This window comes from Camelus ferus, chromosome 35, assembly GCF_009834535.1.
Source record: "Camelus ferus isolate YT-003-E chromosome 35, BCGSAC_Cfer_1.0, whole genome shotgun sequence".
NCBI lineage: Eukaryota > Metazoa > Chordata > Mammalia > Artiodactyla > Camelidae > Camelus > Camelus ferus.
Window position 1 is genome coordinate 14,755,838 of NC_045730.1, and position 20,569 is coordinate 14,776,406.

General features: G+C 36.1%; 1 protein-coding gene across 1 annotated transcript in view; it reads right to left on the minus strand.

Moving 5' to 3' along the window:
* Window positions 1-20,569, minus strand: part of MRC1 (mannose receptor C-type 1) — a 90,814-nt gene that overhangs the window by 40,746 nt on the left and 29,499 nt on the right. Inside the window, exons 6-9 of the mRNA XM_006192292.3 lie at window positions 17,278-17,424; window positions 13,309-13,494; window positions 9,384-9,541; window positions 7,286-7,396 (exon numbers count right to left, since the gene is read on the minus strand). Coding sequence (XP_006192354.1) covers window positions 7,286-7,396; window positions 9,384-9,541; window positions 13,309-13,494; window positions 17,278-17,424 — 602 coding nt within the window. The remainder of the gene's footprint in view (window positions 1-7,285; window positions 7,397-9,383; window positions 9,542-13,308; window positions 13,495-17,277; window positions 17,425-20,569) is intronic.

Consider the following 20,569-nt stretch of genomic DNA (forward strand, 5'->3'; position numbering starts at 1 on the left):
GAGAGACCCATGTCAGGCTCCCCAGCCCAGGGTTCTGGCATTGCAAGAAGAAGGAGACCCCAGGACATCTGGTTTTGAAGGCCAGTGGAGCTTAACTCCAGGAGCCCCACAGGACTGGGGGAACAGAGACTTCACTCTCTTGGGAAGCGCACACAGAATCTTGCGTGCACCAGGTCCAAGGGCAGAGGCAGTGATTTCATAGGAACCTGGACCAACATGCCTGCTGGTTTTGGAAGTTCTCCTGGGGACATAGAGGACAGCTGCAACTCACCCAGGGGACATAAAATCTAGTGGCAAACATTCCAGGAGTGTTCATCTACATGAGCTTTCCTGGAGGCTGACATCTTGACTGGATCATTAGTACCAAGATCTGGCCCCACCCAACAGCCTGTAGGGAAGCCTCAGGCCAAACAACATACTAGATGGGAACACAGCCCTGCCCATTAGCAGATTTCCTGAGCTACAAAGGCCTCTAGATACAGCCCTGCCCACCAGAGGTCCAGGACCAAAGTTCACCCAGCACTGGGCAGGCACCAGGAAACCTGCATAAGCCAGGAAACCTGCATAAGCCTCTAGGAAACCTGCATAAGCCTCTAGTCCAGCCTCATCCACCAGGGGGCAGAAGGAATCCACAAACACAGGCCAGACTCTACCCTGAGCCTGGCTGGACCCTGGTCTTTGGGTGACAAGAGAGGAGTGTCCTGCTGGGATGCATATGACGTCTCCCACAGAGGGCCACCTCTCCAAGGTCGAGAAACGTAACTAACCTAGCTAAAAATACAAATAGAAAGATAGACAATATGAGGCAGCAGAGGAGTATCTTCTAAGCCAAAGCACAAGATAAAATCCCAAAAGCAGAAATAAGCAATGAGGAGACAGGCAATTTATTTGAGAAAGAGTTTAAAGTAATGATGGTGAAGATGTTCAGAGAACTCAAGAGGAATATAGATGCACAGAGCAAAGTTTTTAGCAGAGAGTTGCAAAATATTCCCAGAGTTGAAGAATAAAATCACTGAAATAAATAACACACTAGAAGGAACCAAGAATAGACTGAATGAGGCAGAAGAACAGATCAGTGAGCTAGAAGACAAATTAGTGGAAATCACTACTGCAGAAAAAAGAAAAAAGAATGAAAAGAAATGAGGATAGTTTAAGAGAACTCTGGGACAACATCAAGTGCACTGATATTCACATTATAGGGGTCCTAGAAAGAGAAGAGAGAAAGAAAGGGACTGAGAAAATTTTTGAAGAGATAATAACCCAAAACTTCCCCAACTTGGGAAAGGAAACAGTCACCCAAGTCCAGGAAGTGCAAAGAGTACCACACAGGATCAACTCAAAGAGAAATGCACCAAGGCACATAGTCATCAAATTGACAAAAGTTAAAGATAAGGAGAAAATATTAAAATCAGCAAGAGAAAAGCAACAAATAATATATAAAAGAACTCCCATAAGGTTACCAGCTGATTTTTCAGCAGAAACTCTACAGGTCAGAAGGGAGTGGCATGATATATTTAAAGTGATGAAAGGGAAAAACTTAACAACCAAGAATACTCTATCCAGGAAAGCTCTCCTTCAGATTTGATGGAGAAATCAAAAGCTTCACAGATAAACAAAAGCCCAAAGAATTCAGCACCATTGAACCAGCTTTACAGCAAATGTTAAAGGAACTTCTCTAGTCAAAGCACAAAAAGAAAGAGGTTAAAAAAAAAGAACCTACAAAAGATTGCTTTGGCAATTCAGGGTCTTTTATGATTCCACATAAGTTTTGGAATTGTTTGTTCTAGTTCTGTGAAAAATGTCATGAGTATTTTGACAGGGGTTGCGTTGGATCTGTGGATTGCTTTGAGTAGTATGGCCATTTTGATAATGTGGAGTCTTCCAATCCAAGGGCACAAGATATCTTTCCATTTCTTTGTATCATCTTCAGATTTCCTTCATCAATGTTTTACAGTTTTCAGAGTACAGGTAATCTCCTTGGTTAAGTTTATTTATAGGTATTCTGTTGTTTTGTTGTTCTTGATGCAAAGGAGATGTTTATGACAGTCATAAAATTCTGGTTTTTGAAGTTTAAAAAAAAAAGTGAATAAAGGGCTGCAAATGGCAAAATATCCTTCTTTTTTATGGGTGACTTGTATTCCATTACATACATATGCTACATCTTCTTTATCCATTCATCTATTGATGTGCACTTAGGATGCTTCCATGTTTTGGCAACTATAAATAATGTTGCTGTTAATAGTAAGGTGTATGTATCTTTTTGTATTAATGTTTTTGTTTTTCTCAGATATATGCCCAATAGTGGAATTACTGGGCCATATGGTGGTTCTATTTTTAGGTTTTTGAGAAACCTCTGTATTGTTTTCCATAGTGGCTGCACCCATTTACATTCCCACCAACAGTGTACAAGGGTTCCGTTTCCTCTACATCCTTGCCAACATCTGTTACTTGTGTTCTTATTGATGATGGCTCTTCTGACAGATGTGAGATGGTATCTCATTGTGATTCAGATTTGCTTTTCCCTGAAATTAGTGATGTTGAGCAACTTTTTTGTTCCTGTTGGGCATCTACATTTCCTCTTTCAGAAAAATGTCTGTTCAGTTCTTCTGCCCATATTTTAAGTAGGTTGTTTGTTTGCTTTTTAACTGAAGTACCATTGATTTAAAATGTTGTATTAGCTTCTGGTGACAGCATGGATGGATTTGGAGGGCATTAGGCTAAGTAAAATAAGTCAGACAGAGAAAGACAAATACTTTAAGATATTACTTACATGTGGAGTCTAAAAAAGTACAACAAACTAGTGAATATAACAGAAAAGAAACAGAGTCACAAATGTAAAGACGGAACTAGTGGTTACCAGTGGGGAGAGGATAAGGGGAGGGGCAATATGGAGGTGGAGGATTAAGAGGTACAAACTATCAAGTATAAAATAAGCTACAAGGATGTACTGTAACAACATGGGGAATAGAGCCAATATTTTATAATAACTATAACCCTTTAAAAATTGTGAATTACTATATTATTTACCTATAACATATAATATTGTACATCAACTACACTTCAATTTTAAAAATATGATATTGTAAAATAAATACATAAATAAATTTTAAAAATGAAAAAACAGATGAATGGATAAAAGGAAGTGGTATATCTATATACCTATACACAGTGGAATATCACTCAGCCATAAAAAAAGAATGAAGTAATGCCATCTGCAGCAACATGGATGGACCTAGAGATTATCATATTAAGTGAAGTAAGTCAGACAGAGAAAGACAAATATCATAAGATATTGATCATATATGGAATCTTTAAAAATATACACACATTTTATTTACAAACCAGAAATGGACTCATGGACATAGAAAACAAACTGTGGTTACTAGGGGGAAGGGTGAGGGAAGAACAGATTAAGAGTTTGGGATTAACAGATACATGTTATTATATATAAAATAGATAAATAACAAGGACCTACTGTATAGCACAGGGAACATTATTCAATTTTTTATAATGAGAAGCAATGTAAAAGAAACTAAAAAAAAAAAAATGTATGTATGTATATGTATAACTGAATCACTTTGCTGTACACCTGAAACTAACATTGTAAATCAACTACACATCAATTAAAAATAAGAATTAAAAAAAAAGTCTATGACATTTAAGGGTTGGGGTGGGGATGGTTTGGGGCCTAATTCACAATCAAAAATTACAAACCATGTGAAAAAAATGTCTCCTTTTAAGGGAGAGTCAGTAGTTTAACAGAAGAAAACAACCAGGAAAAATATAAAAATAAGCATGTTTTCAATGATTTAAGTGACAAAAGAAGAAACAATCAGTAATGAAAGATCAAAATACTATGAACAAAGGACAAAAGGATTTCAAAACACACAAAAATAGAATTTCTAGAAAAGAAAAATATAAGTTAAAAACTCTATATATATGAATAACTGAATCACTATGCTGTACACCGGAAACTAACATGAAATTGTAAATCAACTATATTGTAATTAAAAACCCTCAATGGCCAGATTAAATATAGAAAATGTGGTTTCAGAAAGATCAGTAAATTGAATGAATGTAGAAGAGGGATTAGAATATGAAAAGATGTTAAAAAATCATGATAGAAAATATAGAAAATAAAAGAAGGTTGAAAATCAACCTGAGAGACGTTTCAGAAGCACTGAATAAAATTAACAATGGATAATTTTCAAGAATTGAAAGATACAAATCTTCAAGATGATGCACACTGAGTATGGAACCAATAAATAAATCCAAATCTCAACATATTGTACTAAGAACAAAGACAATGATCTTTGATCTTAAAATCTTTAAAAATCAATCAGAGAAAATATAGAGCACCCGTGAGAAGGAGGAGGAGGAGGAGGGAGGCGGGAGAAGGGGACGAGGAAGAGAGGAGGGGGAGGGGAAGAGTAAGAGAGTCTAACGGGAATTTCAATGGCAAAAATAAAGGTCAGGAGAAAATGAAATAATACACAAAGTGTAGTCAGAAAACAGCTGTCAGTACAGAATTCTAAAACGACCTACCTAAATTACTATGTGTGGTGAAGATGAATTCAAGATATTTTTAGACAAAGACAGTCTTTTCCACTCCCAAATCCCAGTGAAAGAACTTCTAAAAGATTTACTTTGGCAAGAAAGTAAAGTCAAGAGGAATGAGTGGGCTAAAATTCTACAGTGAGCAAAGAAATTGATAAACGTTGGTAAATCCAGGTCTAACTGCGTGTACAAATAGCAAAGATAAGTAGCTGGGAGTGGGAGGTTACAGAATGGGAGAGTAGTAAGATCTGTGGTTTAGTTAATAATAGCGTATCCACACCAATTGCCTTTTGTGATAATGTACTTTGGTTAGATAAGATGTTCTCATTGGAGGAAGCAAAATGGATGATTTAGGAGAATTTTCTGTACTTTTTTTTAAACCCCTGTGAGTCTCACACTGTTTCAAAATTTAAAACATTTTAAAAGTTTATGTGGAATAAACATTAATAAGTTTTATCTAGTAATAAGTCTTCTCTAGTAACCTAATAAATTTAATCTAGTCCACACATATAGACCCTGAAGACCCAAATCAAAGATTATTCTGTTCAAGAACACATGGGAGTTTACAAAAACTGACTATGAACTAGACTGTGAAGAAAATGTCAATAAATTACAACCCCCAAAATTTTATATGATCACAGAGCCGTGAAATTAAAATCAATAGTACCTCCCAATTATTTAGAAACTAAAAAACAAACCAAACCCCCAACACCGAAACTTCCAGCACTACAATCACACACACACATACACACATATACGCATTTTTAAACAGCTAATGGGCCACAAAAGAATCTCAATGGAAATAAAAAATGTTTAGAATTGAATTATATGAAAATATTACATAACAAAACTTGGTGGCAGGTTCACAGTTTCAATTCCACCTTTTATTTCTGTAAGCCTGTTAAAGCAGATTCACTTTAATATCATACCCATTAATTCCACCATCTAAAGCTCCTGGTGGGATATAATTCTGAATTTCAAACTCAGCTGGGGGATCCTTGATCAGCCTGGAAAGGGGGACTTCTCTATAAAGAGGATTTACATTTGCCTCTATCAGACATCCAGGAATATTAGTAACTTGGGACCACTTCATGATAATTTCTTAGATCAATTTCTTAATTTCCCACACAGGCAGCAATGAATTGATAACTGAATCCCAGATCTTTATGACATCAGGTCATAGTAGCCCTGATTCTTAGAAATACCCCTACCACCAAGTGTCCAGGCAAAAAAATTATTCTGTCATCTTCCTTTGCTGGCAAATAGATTATTTTCCTAGTCTTCCCAGCTCTGAGGAAATCACTGCCTAGAGCATGTGTTTTTAAGTTGGCCAAATTATTATCTCTGCACTTGTTTCCTCTCCTGCCTAATTAGAAATGTAATGTTTATCTTTTAAGATCATTGAGAGCATAATAACCACACTCAGCAAACAGTTGCCTGGTATTTTCTTATTTCCAGCCTAATGATTAAATTGGATTTTATCAGAGACTGTAGATGTGACAATTAGTAGAAAAAATATATATATAAAATTATGATTGTGTAGAAGTAATAAACTTTGAATATTGGTTTATTACTTAAAGAAAATTACAATAATATACAATCTCCTGTATATGCATATGATTAGGCAAAGAAAATATAAATGTACTGGGAGTGAAATAAACCACGGAAGCATAATGACTTGGTGGCAGGAGACCTGGGTTCTAGTCTTGCTTCTGTGTCACTCTAAAAAAGTTAATGCCTCTCTGGGCTGAAATTTCCAGGATGCAAAAATTAAAAGGGGGATTTTGATCATCACTAACATCCCTGATCTCTCTCACAACCTGTGATTTCCTGTGTTTACTCCATTTTTCTTTATGGTTTAACTGTACATCACTAAATTATGTTTCACGAACTCTGGTATTTGTTATAAGATGATTTGTGATCATAACGTGATACTCTTGGAAGGAAAATTGGTTTCTACTTTATTTTTATCCAAGAGAAGTGAGAAAGGAAAAAAGAGGAAGACGGGTAACTCAGCAATCAAACAGGAAAATGATAATCATGCACCCTGGCTTTTTGTAGCTTCTTTTAGCGTTTTTAGAAACTGCTTCACCGAGATCATTTACTTTAACCTCAAAGAAACACAGGATCTGCGGGGAGGTGTTCCTAAGTGTCGTGCTGGTGACATGGAGGCCCGATAGGGTTGCATGGTTTTTCTTGGTTTAACTGAGTTACTAGCTGCTATTACCAGCTAGAGTCTAAACCTCCTGCCTCCCAGTGCAGGGATCTCCCGAGAAGAATCCCCACCAGAAACCAGCTCAGAAATACTATAAATGGAAAAAAATGACTAAGATAGCTTGCTATCTACAACTTAAGGTTATCTACTGGAAATATCCCTGATGGCTCATAGGGTCACGGACTTCCAGCACCTTGATGGCTTGCCTTCACCTCCTTACCCTCATCAGGCTCCATCCGGTGCACCATCTTATTCCCTGGACTCGTTCCTATAATTTCCATGACATTGGGAAAGCAGCTGCTGATCACACGTACACCACAGAGGGAATACGCAGAGAGAGCTTGAGGGACAACAATGATACAAAACTGCCGCAATAAGCCACCAAACATTTAAACAGCTGAAGCACTTGGCTCCTATGACAGCAATCAGGGACTTTCACAGACAAAAGTAAAGCTCAGTATGTCACATCCCCATTTGCTGCCCTGAAGCCATCATGTGTGTTCTTTTACTCACTTTCTGGCAGCCTGTTTCTACTTCCACTATTCCTGAAGTTTGGGCTTGTGATTTCGTCTTACAGATGTAGCCAAGAGGCCGTTCGCAGGCCCGATCTGCCCAATACCCATCCTGCAGAAAGCAAAGAGAAAAAAAAAAACAAAAAACAAAAAAACCCTTAATGATTATCAGTTGTTTGCCTTTGGTGGTATTTTCTTGTAAGAGTGACTCCGACATGGAAAACAAAGATTTGAAGTTATGAAGAGAAAGTGGCATCTTTGAAAAGGAAAGGTAAACGGATATTTTACAAGGAAACTGCAAATCTGACTCTGGCTACAGAGATGTGAAAAGAGATTGCAGCCCCAGAGTGCTTTTATATCTTCGCTATCAAGCCACTAAGAGAGGACTCTAGAGAGAAAATAAAAATGCTTGTAAGCCCCTAAGTGATGGTTCCAACAGAAGGTTTGCAGGCAGCCTCCTCGCCTACACTGACAGTCACCTGTTTTCAAGTTAACTGAGTATCTATAAAGCCATCCAGGAAGAACTCCTCCGTGCAACATGCCCAACCTGAAAACACACATGAAACCAGTCTTCTTTCCTCCCTTCCTCCTATTTCTATTGATGAGTGTCCTCCTGGATCTAAGGTACCATCTCTCACTCGACTTCAGAGTCTGCCTTTCCTCCTTCCCTAGAGATTTCACCTTAAAATGACCTCTCCTCTCCTTCCCTTACCTGCTTAACCCCTTGAAAACTGTCTTCAATTTTGTCTGCCTCTTATTTACAGAACAGAGACAGATTCACAGACATAGAAAACAAACTTACAGATACTAGAGGGGAAAGGCGGTGGGAGGGATAAATTGGGAGGTCCAGATTTGCAGATACTAACTAATATATATGAAATTGATAAGCAACAAGGACCTACTGAATAGCACAGGAAACTATATTCAACATCTGGTAATAGCCTATAATGAAAAAGAATATGAAAAAGAATATATAAGTGAATCACTATGCTATACACCAGAAACTAACACAACATTGTAAATCAGCTATACTTCAATTAAAAAAATATATATATATAGTCTGCCTCTAATTCCTCATCTCTCATTTGGTGTCACCCCACTACAACCTGGTACTCAACTCTCCAGCCAGAGTACTATTTATAAATTGCAGATTTAGTTTTGCTACGCCCAGGCTAATGCATGTTTTCTCATTGCCAGTATTCCTTCTACTCACCCATCTATCTCTGACTTCACACTTCCAGCCATACCGTCCTTTTAAGTTTTTACATGTACGATGCTCTCTGGTTTCCTTTTCCCATGACAGACTTCTGCCTGTTCTTTTAATAACCAATACACACTCTTTCTTAAGCTTTCGATTTATCACAACAAAAGCAACCACAATGACAGCAACAGTACCTTATACTCATTGAACAATACATTTGGGTCAGGGTCAGGCACTGCACATGTTATATGCATTAACCCATTTAATCCTTATACCCACCATGTGAGCTGGGTACAATCATTATGCCCATTTCACAAAAAAGGAAATAAGCCATGCATCAAAACCCAGCCTGCTAACCACCATGTTCATCGTCTGTAGAACAAAAGACAATCTGACGGTATGCTTCAGTTGCTAACGTGCTATTTAAGACATGGAAGCCATCTTTTCATATTTGACACCTCCATGTAACCTAAACAAACAAACGTTAACTCTCCAAGCACAGATTCTAAGCTGTAGGACCCAGAGTAGATCTAACCAGGTCTACATTCACTCAGAGAAACCAGCTGAAAGTAGAACCAAAGTTCTGAACTGATTAATCAAGCCATATAAACATATGGCACCACTGAGAACCAAGCATAAGAACAATATGGGTATTTGTTAAGGGTTAATTTCATCTTTGAACTGAAAGTTTCTGTCTGTTGCTTTTCTGGTCCTCTTGAAAATCTGACTTTGCTAGACAATTGAGACTCAAGAAACTGAATCTGAATTTTAGTTCAACCTTCATCTGTATCACTTCACCTAGAATAGAAATGATGGAAACAATGCTTTGTAATAAATGGGACAGAAGGAAACTTTCCCTGTGGCTTTTGCTAACCATCAGTAATTAAAGCTGCCTTACTTTGCCTTTCATCACCGCACAGTCTTCCTGCCTATTGTTTTCATGGCTTGGTTCTCCACGAAGCCATTTGGTAAATGTTACAGGGGTGCCATCACTCCATTCAAAGTACATCTGAATCTTGATGTCGTTTAAGCCAATCCACAACTCATCATTTGGCTCTAAACAGGAAGAAAAACACAGATGCAATTTACACGAAGTTTTCTTTCCAAAGATCAGAAGGTTATCAAGAAAGGAAGACCCCTTCTTTATCAACAACTCCCTGGACGTATAATTATCATCAAAGACCATCCTCTTGAGTGTCAATCTGATCTACATGCTGTAGACTGAGGTTTGTTGTCAATTTCAGCATACAACGTGTAATGTAGTCTTCACATTTTCAATGTGACGGTACTCTTTTGTTGGGCTACTGCAAATTCTATCTCCTGGGGGTTGTTAAAGTGAAACTGAAGTAGGTCTATCACTACCCTCTATCTTGTGAAGCTGCTTTTTTGTTTAAAATAACCCACCATACCAGCCACACTCGTGGTGCTGAAAATACTGTAGCTTATTTATGCATAAACCTGTTTGACAACTGTTAAATTTTATGAAGGTTTTGAAATAGTAAAAATTAAAAGATGCTTCTATTTTACTGATGATGTTATCAAGAACATTCTAGGTGTTTTTGTTAAAGCTGAATCACTGTAATAGGAGTGAAAATGATCTATATAGTGAGAAGATATATAAACTGAACGGTTGAGCTGTCTCCTGGCATTTACCACTTATTTACTAGTCTATAAATATAAATGAATCGGCCCCCATTTTCACCACAAAAATACCAGAAAAACCCAAATAACAAACAAAAATTAAAATAAAAACAACCAGATATGGATGTAAAAGGTGATCATTTTGTTTCAAAATTCTAGGAAGAGCATTATTGACTTTATTAGTAGTTATCATTCTAAAAATTCTAAGGAAGTAAACAATGGGACAAAATTGAAGGCTTGAGATTTCAAGGCTGAAAACCTACACATTTCCATATTTCTTTAAAAAATTGAAAGACTACACAATTCGATACCTATTTAAGTTCTATCTAAGTTGCCCTACTGGGAATTCCATCATAAATACTTGATTGATGTTCTTTAAATAAGATTACTTGCCAAAAGATTGCAAAGATGATGTTGTAGTAGAAAATGAGGAAAAGGCCACATTGCACAGGAATTTCCCTAAACGGCTTCGCCTGTTCTTCCTAAAAGTTGTCACTCAACTTCGCTTTTGGAGAAGTCCCTGCCTGGCCCAGATGCCAGCCCCACCAGATGTTTCCAGCACCATGAAGCGTGAATGGCATTGCTGGGACAATCCCTTTTCCTTTCACTTATTTTGCTAGATCATGGTCTTTTGAGCAGCAAATACAGGCTTCAAAATGACCTCATGTACCCCTCAATGGTTTGAGGTTCAAGATTAACGAAAACCCAAGTTCTCAAGTCCCATGATTATAATAAAACATGAAGAGTTTCTGGTTTTTTGTAGCTTCTTTTAGCGTTTTTAGATATATATATCTATGAATGATTCAAAAAGACACATAAACCCCAATGTTCATAGAAGCATTATATATAGTAACCAAGATATAGAAGCCACCTAAATGTCCATTGACAGATGACTGGATAAAGAAGCTGTGGTTTATGTATATACAGTGGAATACTACTCAGCCATAAAAAAGAATAAAATAATGCCATCTGCAGCAACATGGATGGACCTGGAGATTATCATTCTAAGTGAAGTAAGCCAGAAAGAAAAAGAAAAATACCATATGATATCACTTATATGTGGAATCTAAAAAAAAGAACACAAATGAACTACTTATTTTTTATAACAAATGATTGATTTCTTAAATATGTGTGAGCACATCTGACTGTCCTTTATGATTGGATTACTGCATTCTGCTGATTCTTATTTTGTGGTTGGCTTTATTCCTTTGATAACTATGTAAGTTTAAAAAGTTAAAGCTCTAAACTGTTCTTAGAAACAATGAACAGTACACATACGTAAATTTTAAAACAGTTTTATGTCTCAATAGGTTGCTTTTCCTAGAATAACTTTTGTTTACCCAAAAAATAAAAATTAAAATAAAAACAAAAAAAATTTTTTTCCTTACTAAACTGTTATCCCCCTCCAGGTTTTGTACTTTATTCACACAACCTTGATTCTACAAAAATATATAAGATGGAAGCGTAAAGTTGTTAGACTGAATTTTATAAAACTGTTAGGGAAGCTGTCTTAGTTGATGGAGTCAGAAAGCATATGTGTAGGTCTCAATTTGTCTGTATTTCTGTGATTAACACGGAAGATATCATCTCAACTAGCTAACAAAAGGCTTTCTCAGCTTTTAACTTAGCAACAATAATTTTAATTTTGTAACATTTCTTTATCAATATTATTTGAATTGCTTTAAATAAATAAATCCTCATTGATAATAAAAACAGGAAGCTTTCCCTAGTGAAAATTTACTGATTCTCCAGCTGAGTTTAAAAGCAAACTTTGTCATCCAAATTCCCACAATAACTACAGCGATAAATCTATAAGGTTCTCCTATGACTAGACCATATTCTATAAAGTAGAGCAAAATTTGCATGTTAACCCTACAGGCTCCTAACTCGTGTTTTCCACTGATTCATTTGCAAACTTCATCACTACTGTATCACATTGTATATGTCATGGTATTATTCAGATATATCAGGGTCTTTTTATTTTAGATATATCAGTTTTGATAACATTATTATTGTGTAGTCCAAATGCTCCAGGATAGGTACATATAGAATAATCAAGAAATCATTTATGGAAGAATATGAAAATAAATATACATATGTATATGTGTGACTGGGACATTGTGCTGTACACCAGAAATTGACACATTGTAACCTCTAAAAACATCATTTATGGGCTATATCTGAATGTCGTCTCCCTACTAAGCTGAGGTAAGCAGAGCAGAAATGATTCCATTTGGCACAGATGCTAAAAGTAGCAGTGTTGGGGAACTTTTACATCTCTTTCAGAGACTATTCTGTTTTTCTTGTCTATTTGTTCATTGTGTTTTCTTCTCCCCTACCCCCACTCTATCAATTTTCAGGCAGTAAGTGTCAGGAAGCAGTCCCCACCATCATCACCATCCATTTCCTCTTGTTTTGCTCTCTGGAAATGAACAGCTGCAACCAATCAGCATTCTCATCAGTAGAAGCAGAAAAGGATCATCATTGAATCAGCAAGGGTGGCTGAGTGCCAAGTACCACCGCATCTTCCTCCCCTCCTCCTCTTCCAGATCAGCATCCCCAACTCACCTTACCCACTTGTTACATGTTTCTGATAGGCCTTGACAATATTTTAGTGACTATGATTTCTATACACTTCTTAAATTATAGTCCTAAAATTGAGACACCAATTTCTTAAAAAGGCTTAACCCAACATCTAATGATGCCAATCAAATATCTTATTTCTTTCACTGCTTATCATTTGAGCAGCATTAGCTAGGTTAATAAAGTAAATAAAATCCTAAGTATGAGATGGTTCATTTAGAGACCTGTCCTGTGAGACCAAATACAAGCCTTATAAGAGAAAATACATTCACGTACACACATAATTCCAAAAAGTGAAATATTGTTGACAAATTTAAGGTAGGCTGCTGTGAATCCAGATTATATAGAAAAATAGTAGAAAAATAATTTTGAAACTATGCATAGGTTGATTCCATGTTAAAAGAAAAATCAGATATTCTCTTAGTGATAAAAATTCTTTAAACTACTCTACAGTTTTTATATTGGAGGCATGATTAATATTTGTTACTGAACTGCTCATTGAACTAGTAATTTGAATTTTATTAGATTTCACACTTGCAATTAAATTTTCCAGAATCAGAAAGACGAGAGACAAGCATATGTCTGATGGAAGTTCTTACCGTATCCCAGCTGGGAGATGATAAAGTCAAATTCCTCAATGCTGTGGATACTAGCAAGATCTCCACCTTCCTTCCTACAGGCAGTCAAGGCATCTCTTTGAATTTTCTTTTCTTCTCTGTAAATCCTGTAGCAGTTGCCTGTGTATGGCCACCACTGGCTCGGACAGTTAGTAGGTGTATCACTTTCTAGGGAAAAAAAAAAAAAAAGAATTTGAAAAACATTTAAAGGGAAAGAGTTTTTTTTTTAATTGTAACAATATTTTCTACCATTCTATATGTGAAACAGTTCATAGTTATAAGCAAATACAGTGAATATTTATTTTCCATTGTTTTCACCTAGACAGCCACAAAAGATAGACTAGATCATGTTCACTTTTGGACTAAAATTTATATGAAGCCACCTTTCATTTTAAAATAAAGCTAAATGACAAATCTCTTTTTTTGATTGTACCTACAACAAGGCCACACTAAGATACAATAGACTGTTTCATTTTATCCACATTTGATCATCGGCAAACCTGAACTAAGCATGTTATGTAAATGCAGAGACGCAAACGGTTTGGCATATAATGTATTCCTGAAAATATTTCATTTTGCTTCCATTCTATGGAAAAATTAGAGGCAGGGCAAGACTCATCAGACAGCAGGAGAAAGATTCTGTTGAGACAGGGAACGGAATGAGTGGAGGGCAGGGGGCCACCAAGGAGCTTCTGAAACCACAGCGGTGTGAGCCGGCTACCTGGGCCCCTGAACTGACCCACTGCCATTGACTTGCTCCCAAAAGATGATGTTATATTGCCAAAGTGACAAGGATTTAGATTTAGAAGTCTTGAATGCAAAACCTGAATTTGCCACAAGTTGTACGATCTTGGACAAGTCACATTACATGAACCAAATTATCCATATATGTAAAAAAATGTAAATAATATTAATGCAAATATGACTATTAAACTACCCATCCTCACTGTGTTGTTAAAACATTTGCGATCACATGCTGTAAATCACAAACAGGACAATTACTATTTAATCAAACCCATAATAGTGACTGACATCATAATTACTGCTACTAATAATTATGGTCAAATTTCATGACCTTGATTATACATTAGAAACATCTAGTGTAATAGAAATGAGCTGGGGAAAGTGGTGGGAATGACATTTGAAGGCAAGAGACTCACTTTATTCAGCCCCGTATGCCCTAAAACAGCAGAGGGCCTGGCACATGATAAGTGTAATGAATGTTGGTCGAGGGAATAATGTGAAGTTATATTTGATATACAGTAGCTTATTATGACCATTTTATGGGTACTGTTTCAAACAGCAATTTTGCAATGTACCTTGCTTAAAGAGAAGCTATATTGTTGACAAACACTATTTCAGCCAGGTGACCAAGGTCAACACTAAGGTCATAAATCACGCTGACGATATGTACCCTTGATATGATGTGATGAGAATGATATTTCACCCGTGCAATCTTTCTCCCTGAAATTCTACCCATGAGAAAAATATCAGACAAAAAAAGGGGTATCTTACAATATACCCAATCACTACCCCTCAAAACTGTCAAGATCGTCAAAAACAAACAAGTCTGAGAAACTGTCACAGCCAAGAAGAGCCTAAATTTAGAGACAAGCCAGCTAAAGTCATGTGGTATCCTGGATGGGATCCTGAAACAAAAGCACACTAGGAAATCTGAATAAACTATGGACTTTAGTTAATAATGTATCAATATTTTTTCATTAATTATAATAAATGTATCATAGTAATGTGACATATTAACAACAGGGGAAACTAGGTGTGCAGGTGCATAGTACTATCTTCTCAATTTTACTGTAAATCTAAAGCTGTTCTAAATATAAAGTTTATGTTTAAAAAAGAGAGAGAAGCTACATTGCCAAATGAATGTCAACTTCTATATTTAAGTTTGATATGAAACATTCTCAAATGTGCTGCCTTAGCAAAGGTTCAATATTGGGTACCTTTGGTACCCATTTAATGTATCAGTCCCATATTCTCTTAAGGCTGGGACTATCTACACCTTTGGATAAGCCCAGGATTCTGCACACAGTCATTCAAGGAAATAGGCAGTCATGATATCCAAACCCTGTATTGTTATAATAGAAAAATGCATATTGTTAGAAAGTCTATGCCTTCTGTACAAGTTCCAGTGGTTCCAAAAACAAAAGTAAATGTTAGTATAACTCTGGAGCCCTCTGGTGGGATATTTCAATTTTGCAGCCCAGGAAGCTGAAAATAATGCCAGCAAAGGTTGAGGGCTTCAAAAAACAAAATAGATGAGCTTTAAAAAGATTTCAAAACATGAAAACAACAAATGAAGGGGAGTTTCCTGGGGCAGCCACAAAAGATGGCTGGTCCCTCCAGAGCAACACTGTCCTATTGAAAAATATTGTAATCCACAAATGTAAGCCACACGCATAATCATAAATTTGCTAGTTGCCATGTTAAATGTAAATAAAAAGAAATGAGTAACTTTAATTTTAATAATATAGCTTATTTAACCCAACAGATTGAAGATATCATCATTTCAACATGTAATCAATAAAAAAAAAATGAGATAGTTTACTTTTTTTTCATGCTGTGTCTTGGAAATCCAGCATCTTTGACCCTGATAGCACATTTATGTTGGAACAAGCCACATGTCATGTGCTCAATGTGTCAACATGGGGTTAATGGCCACTGAACTCAACAGTGTGGCTCTAGAGATCCAGGGTTTATGGACAAAGAGGGTGGCACTGAAGGAACAAACAGGGTACAACATGGAACCCTGGCCCAAGAGAGTCACCAATCGTGTGTGCTTCATAATCTTAACTCTGATATACTTTTCCAAGCTCTTGTTTATTTGAGTTTGTAGGTAAGATAGAATGATTAATCCAGGAAGCATGGAGAAATTCAAAACCCAACAAGAAATGAAGGTTAGCAAATGAAACAAGGTGAGGCATGTAACCAAAGAGGACCCCCTGGGGCCTTCCCGGGACAGTTATATTGAATGCTGCCACTTGTAGAAAACAGATAAAAATAATCATAAATGTGTATTTACATATTCATAGAATAACTAGGTAAGGATATACACCCAGACATAGTAATTCAGAGAGGGGAACAGCATATTTGAAGTAAGAGAGGTTGGAGGAAATTATTATTGTGTATCATACCATACCTTTTCACTTTCTAGCCACATCAATCATATTTTTAAATAAATGAAATTGTTTTTAAAAGTCAAGGAGAAAAAAGTCAAGAATGCTGCATCGTCAGATTTCCCAAGCAGAATACGTATGTACACACATAAATCCCTCTGACATACTAAGTGTTCTCCAAAAATAGCTAATGGGGAAAAAATGTAGCTAATTTGTTTTTTATCAATTTGAAGAAAGAATGCATTCTTGCCCAAGTAGTTGAAATCATCTATAAAATTATAATAGCCTAATTGCATTTTCCCCGCTGGTCTAGCCTGTATACAAAATTCAGTTACTACTTCTGGGATGTTTTATTCCATTTCTGTGAAGACTTCAGTGTACGATGTTAAACTGAATAGCTCTGGAGCCCAGACAGGTCATTAAATAGTGAGGACATAATAAACACATCCCTTTCAGATATTTATTTCCCAGCCTGGATTCCAGGGCTGTCACAGGTGCAATTTTTTTTATATCCTCTGAATAGCTCTTCTCTCATCTAGAACATGTGAATAACAATACCTACCTCAGACGGCTGCCGTGAAGATAAAATTTTTACTAATGTTCTGTGAAAGGTTTTGCTCATGCCTGAGAGCTAGAGAATATTCAGGAAATGTTAGCAACCAGGAGGAGCAGCCAACAAAAAAGAACTTTGTAGGAATATCATTAAACGGACCCCATACATGAGCAACAAAACCCGTCACTGCATACAGTTAGGACTAGGTTGTAATTTTATCTTTAACTTATCTTTCATGCACTTCAGATCAAACAGATCACTTACCTGAGGGGATAACAAAAGAATTCAAAGTTGTGTTGCCCTTTTTACAAATATAGCCTAGTTTCTGAACACACTGCAGATTTTCCCATTTAGCACTTTTCCCAGGGTTTAGTGACACACAGCTTTTCCCCGGTTCTGCTGAAGGACTTCCTTTGGGGAAAAGAAAAAATAAAAGCAGGATTGTTACAGGGATTACAAGCAGACAGCCTCCAGCAGCCCCACGTGTTCATCCTTGGCATTTATTGGATCCCCACTTGCTCTTTTGCTATATATTCACCAATAAATATTTACTGACTGCAGAGCAAGAGACACGTTGGGTGTCTATTTGTTTTCTCATCGTTGGATCATTCCAATATCTAAAATGTTGATTTTATAAGTTGACGTCTTTGAAATAACTTTTTTCCCCCACAATATCAAGTAATAGAGCTAGACCTTAAACCTTGACCAGTCCTCACGCTCGGTTATGTTATGTAAGTAGCAAAAGAATACATGATGTTCCAAACCAGTCATGTTAAACATTGTCCAGACCTCCCAAAATATCTCAGTCAAGCAAACTGTGAGGTCCAGACTAGAGAATGTCTGGACATGAAAAATCTTTCCCCAGTTAGAAAGAGGAGGCAGAAAAGAAGGCACTGGAGGGGAGAAAGACAAGGGAAGAGATGTTACAGGTAACACCACGCTACAGTAAATGCAGATAAAGTGCTCTCGGAGCTGAGACTCTTTCTCGAGATTTTCAACTCAACTTATTAAAGAATATTGTTAATAGTTAACCCTCATCTCATAGCTTTTTGGAAGCTGCCTAAAACCCAGATCAAGTCAACTTTCCTAATGCAATCGATACATGCATTGACACCCATATTTTCATGCTTTTTCACCACTTTAACATATAATTTAAATTTTTTTTTAAATTTTTAACGGGGAGGAGGTAATTTCAGGTTTATTTTTTTAAACAAAGATACTAGGAATTGAACCCAAGACCCTGTGCATGCTAGGCATGCACTCTGAGCTATTCCCTTGCCCCCTTAACATATGATTTTAAAATCAGCATTCTAAAAGCTAGCTCCACCTCACAAGACAGGATAATGAGTCACATTTTGTCAATGACTGTTTTGTGACCTCTGACACATATAGACCTGGATCCAGGCCACACTTTCCCTTTCCCGCAAGATGGGAATCACATTACCTGCTCCATAAAGCCTTTGTCAAAATTTTTTGGAAGTTGCTTGAATAGCTCACGAAGAAAAAATTGTTAGTAATCAGGATAAAGATGTTTTTTAAAATGTGTTGATATTATGACCAAACTCACAGTGTAACTGAACTAACAGATCAGGTATCAGTACTAAAAAGAAACTTTCTAGTTTCAAGAAACTTTCTAGTTTCAAGAAACAATAATATATTTTATAGCTAATAGTTATTAATGAATATATGAGCTAGTAAATCATAGTTATAGAGTTATTTATCAACAGAACACCATTACCAATTTTAATATATCAAGTAGTTGCCTTTAAATAGTTGCCATAGTTAAATATTCGAATTCATAGTCTATATTATCTGTGTAAAATGTCCTCATTTCAAATGTAAATGTATTTTAATAGATGCATTACTTGGTAAGTACTCAATTGAATACTTGATCGAACAATTTATACAATAACAACTTCTAATGTTCCACAAAGTTTCTAATTTTCCTTTGGAGAAACTCTCATATTACTTCAGAAGGTGATTTAATCTTGTACCTACTTCTCAGGAACTTGGCTTAAAAAGAAAAGACATTTCTTTTTCCTTTCTCATTAATAGTCCTATTTTATTCTTCACTGAAGTTAACCCCTCATTTTTCTCACTGAACTCTTAGAATGAAAGTGGTTAAATATTACAATAATAACTTCAAAACTGAGTAATAACGTGGCCTGCCTAACAAGGTACAATAATTAAGCAGCAAAGAATAAACTTTAGTCCCCCAGTAAATGATTATTGTTCTCTAATGGTCTCACAGAGCCAACTGGCATTCTCAAGTTTAATTTGACTGAGTGAATGGTCAGACAAATCAAATTTTTACACGTAAAAAGCACATCTTAAATTCTCTTGCAGCCATGTTTACCTCTCATATTCCAGAGGAGTCTAGTTGACAGCCCTGTAACCATCATGCATTGAAGGACTACACTGAAAGTCAAATTTTCTTAGTAAAATCTAATCAACTTGCAGATACTAATTAGTATATATAAAATAGATAAACAAGTTTATACTGTATAGCGTAGGGAACTATACTCAATATCTTGCAGTAACTTCTGGTGAAAAAGAATATGAAAACAAATATATGTTGCTCCTACATGACTGAGGCATTGTGCTGCACACCAGAAATTGCTACAGCATTGTAAACTGACTGTACTTCAAGAAAAAAATGTTTTTCAATTAAAAAAACTAACAACATAGAGTCTTTAAAAATTCCCTCTCATGTTTCAGCATATACTGAATATTATTTATTTATTTAAAAGTTTTTCTTTTTAATACCGTAAGTTAGTAATATAGAAAATGGAAAGGTTATTTTTTATTGAAGTATAGATGATTTACCAGGTTGTGTCAGTTTCTGGTGTACCACATTGTGATTCCCATACATATATGTATTTATAGTCTTTTTCATTATAGGCTATATTAAGCTATTGAATATAGTTCCCTGTGCTATACAGCAGAACTTTGTGATTTATCTATTTTTATATATAGATATATATAAAATATATATAATAGTTTATATCTGCAAATCCCAAACTCCTAATTTATCCCTCCTCCTCCTTTCCCCTTTGTTTTCTATGTCTGTGAGTCTGTTTCTATTTTGTAAATAAGTTCATTTGTATCATTATTTTAGATTCCACATATGTGATATCATATAATTGTCTTTTTCTGTCTGACTTACTTCACTTAGTATGTTAATCTCTAGGTCCAACCATGTTGCTGCAAATAGCATTATTTCATTCTTTTACACAGCTGAGTAATATTCCATTGCATATACATACATAAACTTCTTTATCCAATCATCTGTCCATGGACATTTAGGTTGCTTCCATGTCTCGGCTATTATGTATAGTGCTGCTATGAACATTAGGGTGCATGTATCTTTTCAAATTAGACTTCCCTCCAGATATATGCCCAGAAGTGGGATTGCTGGATATGTTAACACTATTTTTAGTTTTTTAAGGAAACTTCATACTGTTTTCTGTAATGGTTGCACCAAATTACATTCCCACTAACAGTGCAGGAGGGTTCCCTTTTCTCCACACCTGGAGAGTTTAATTTTCTAAGCCAA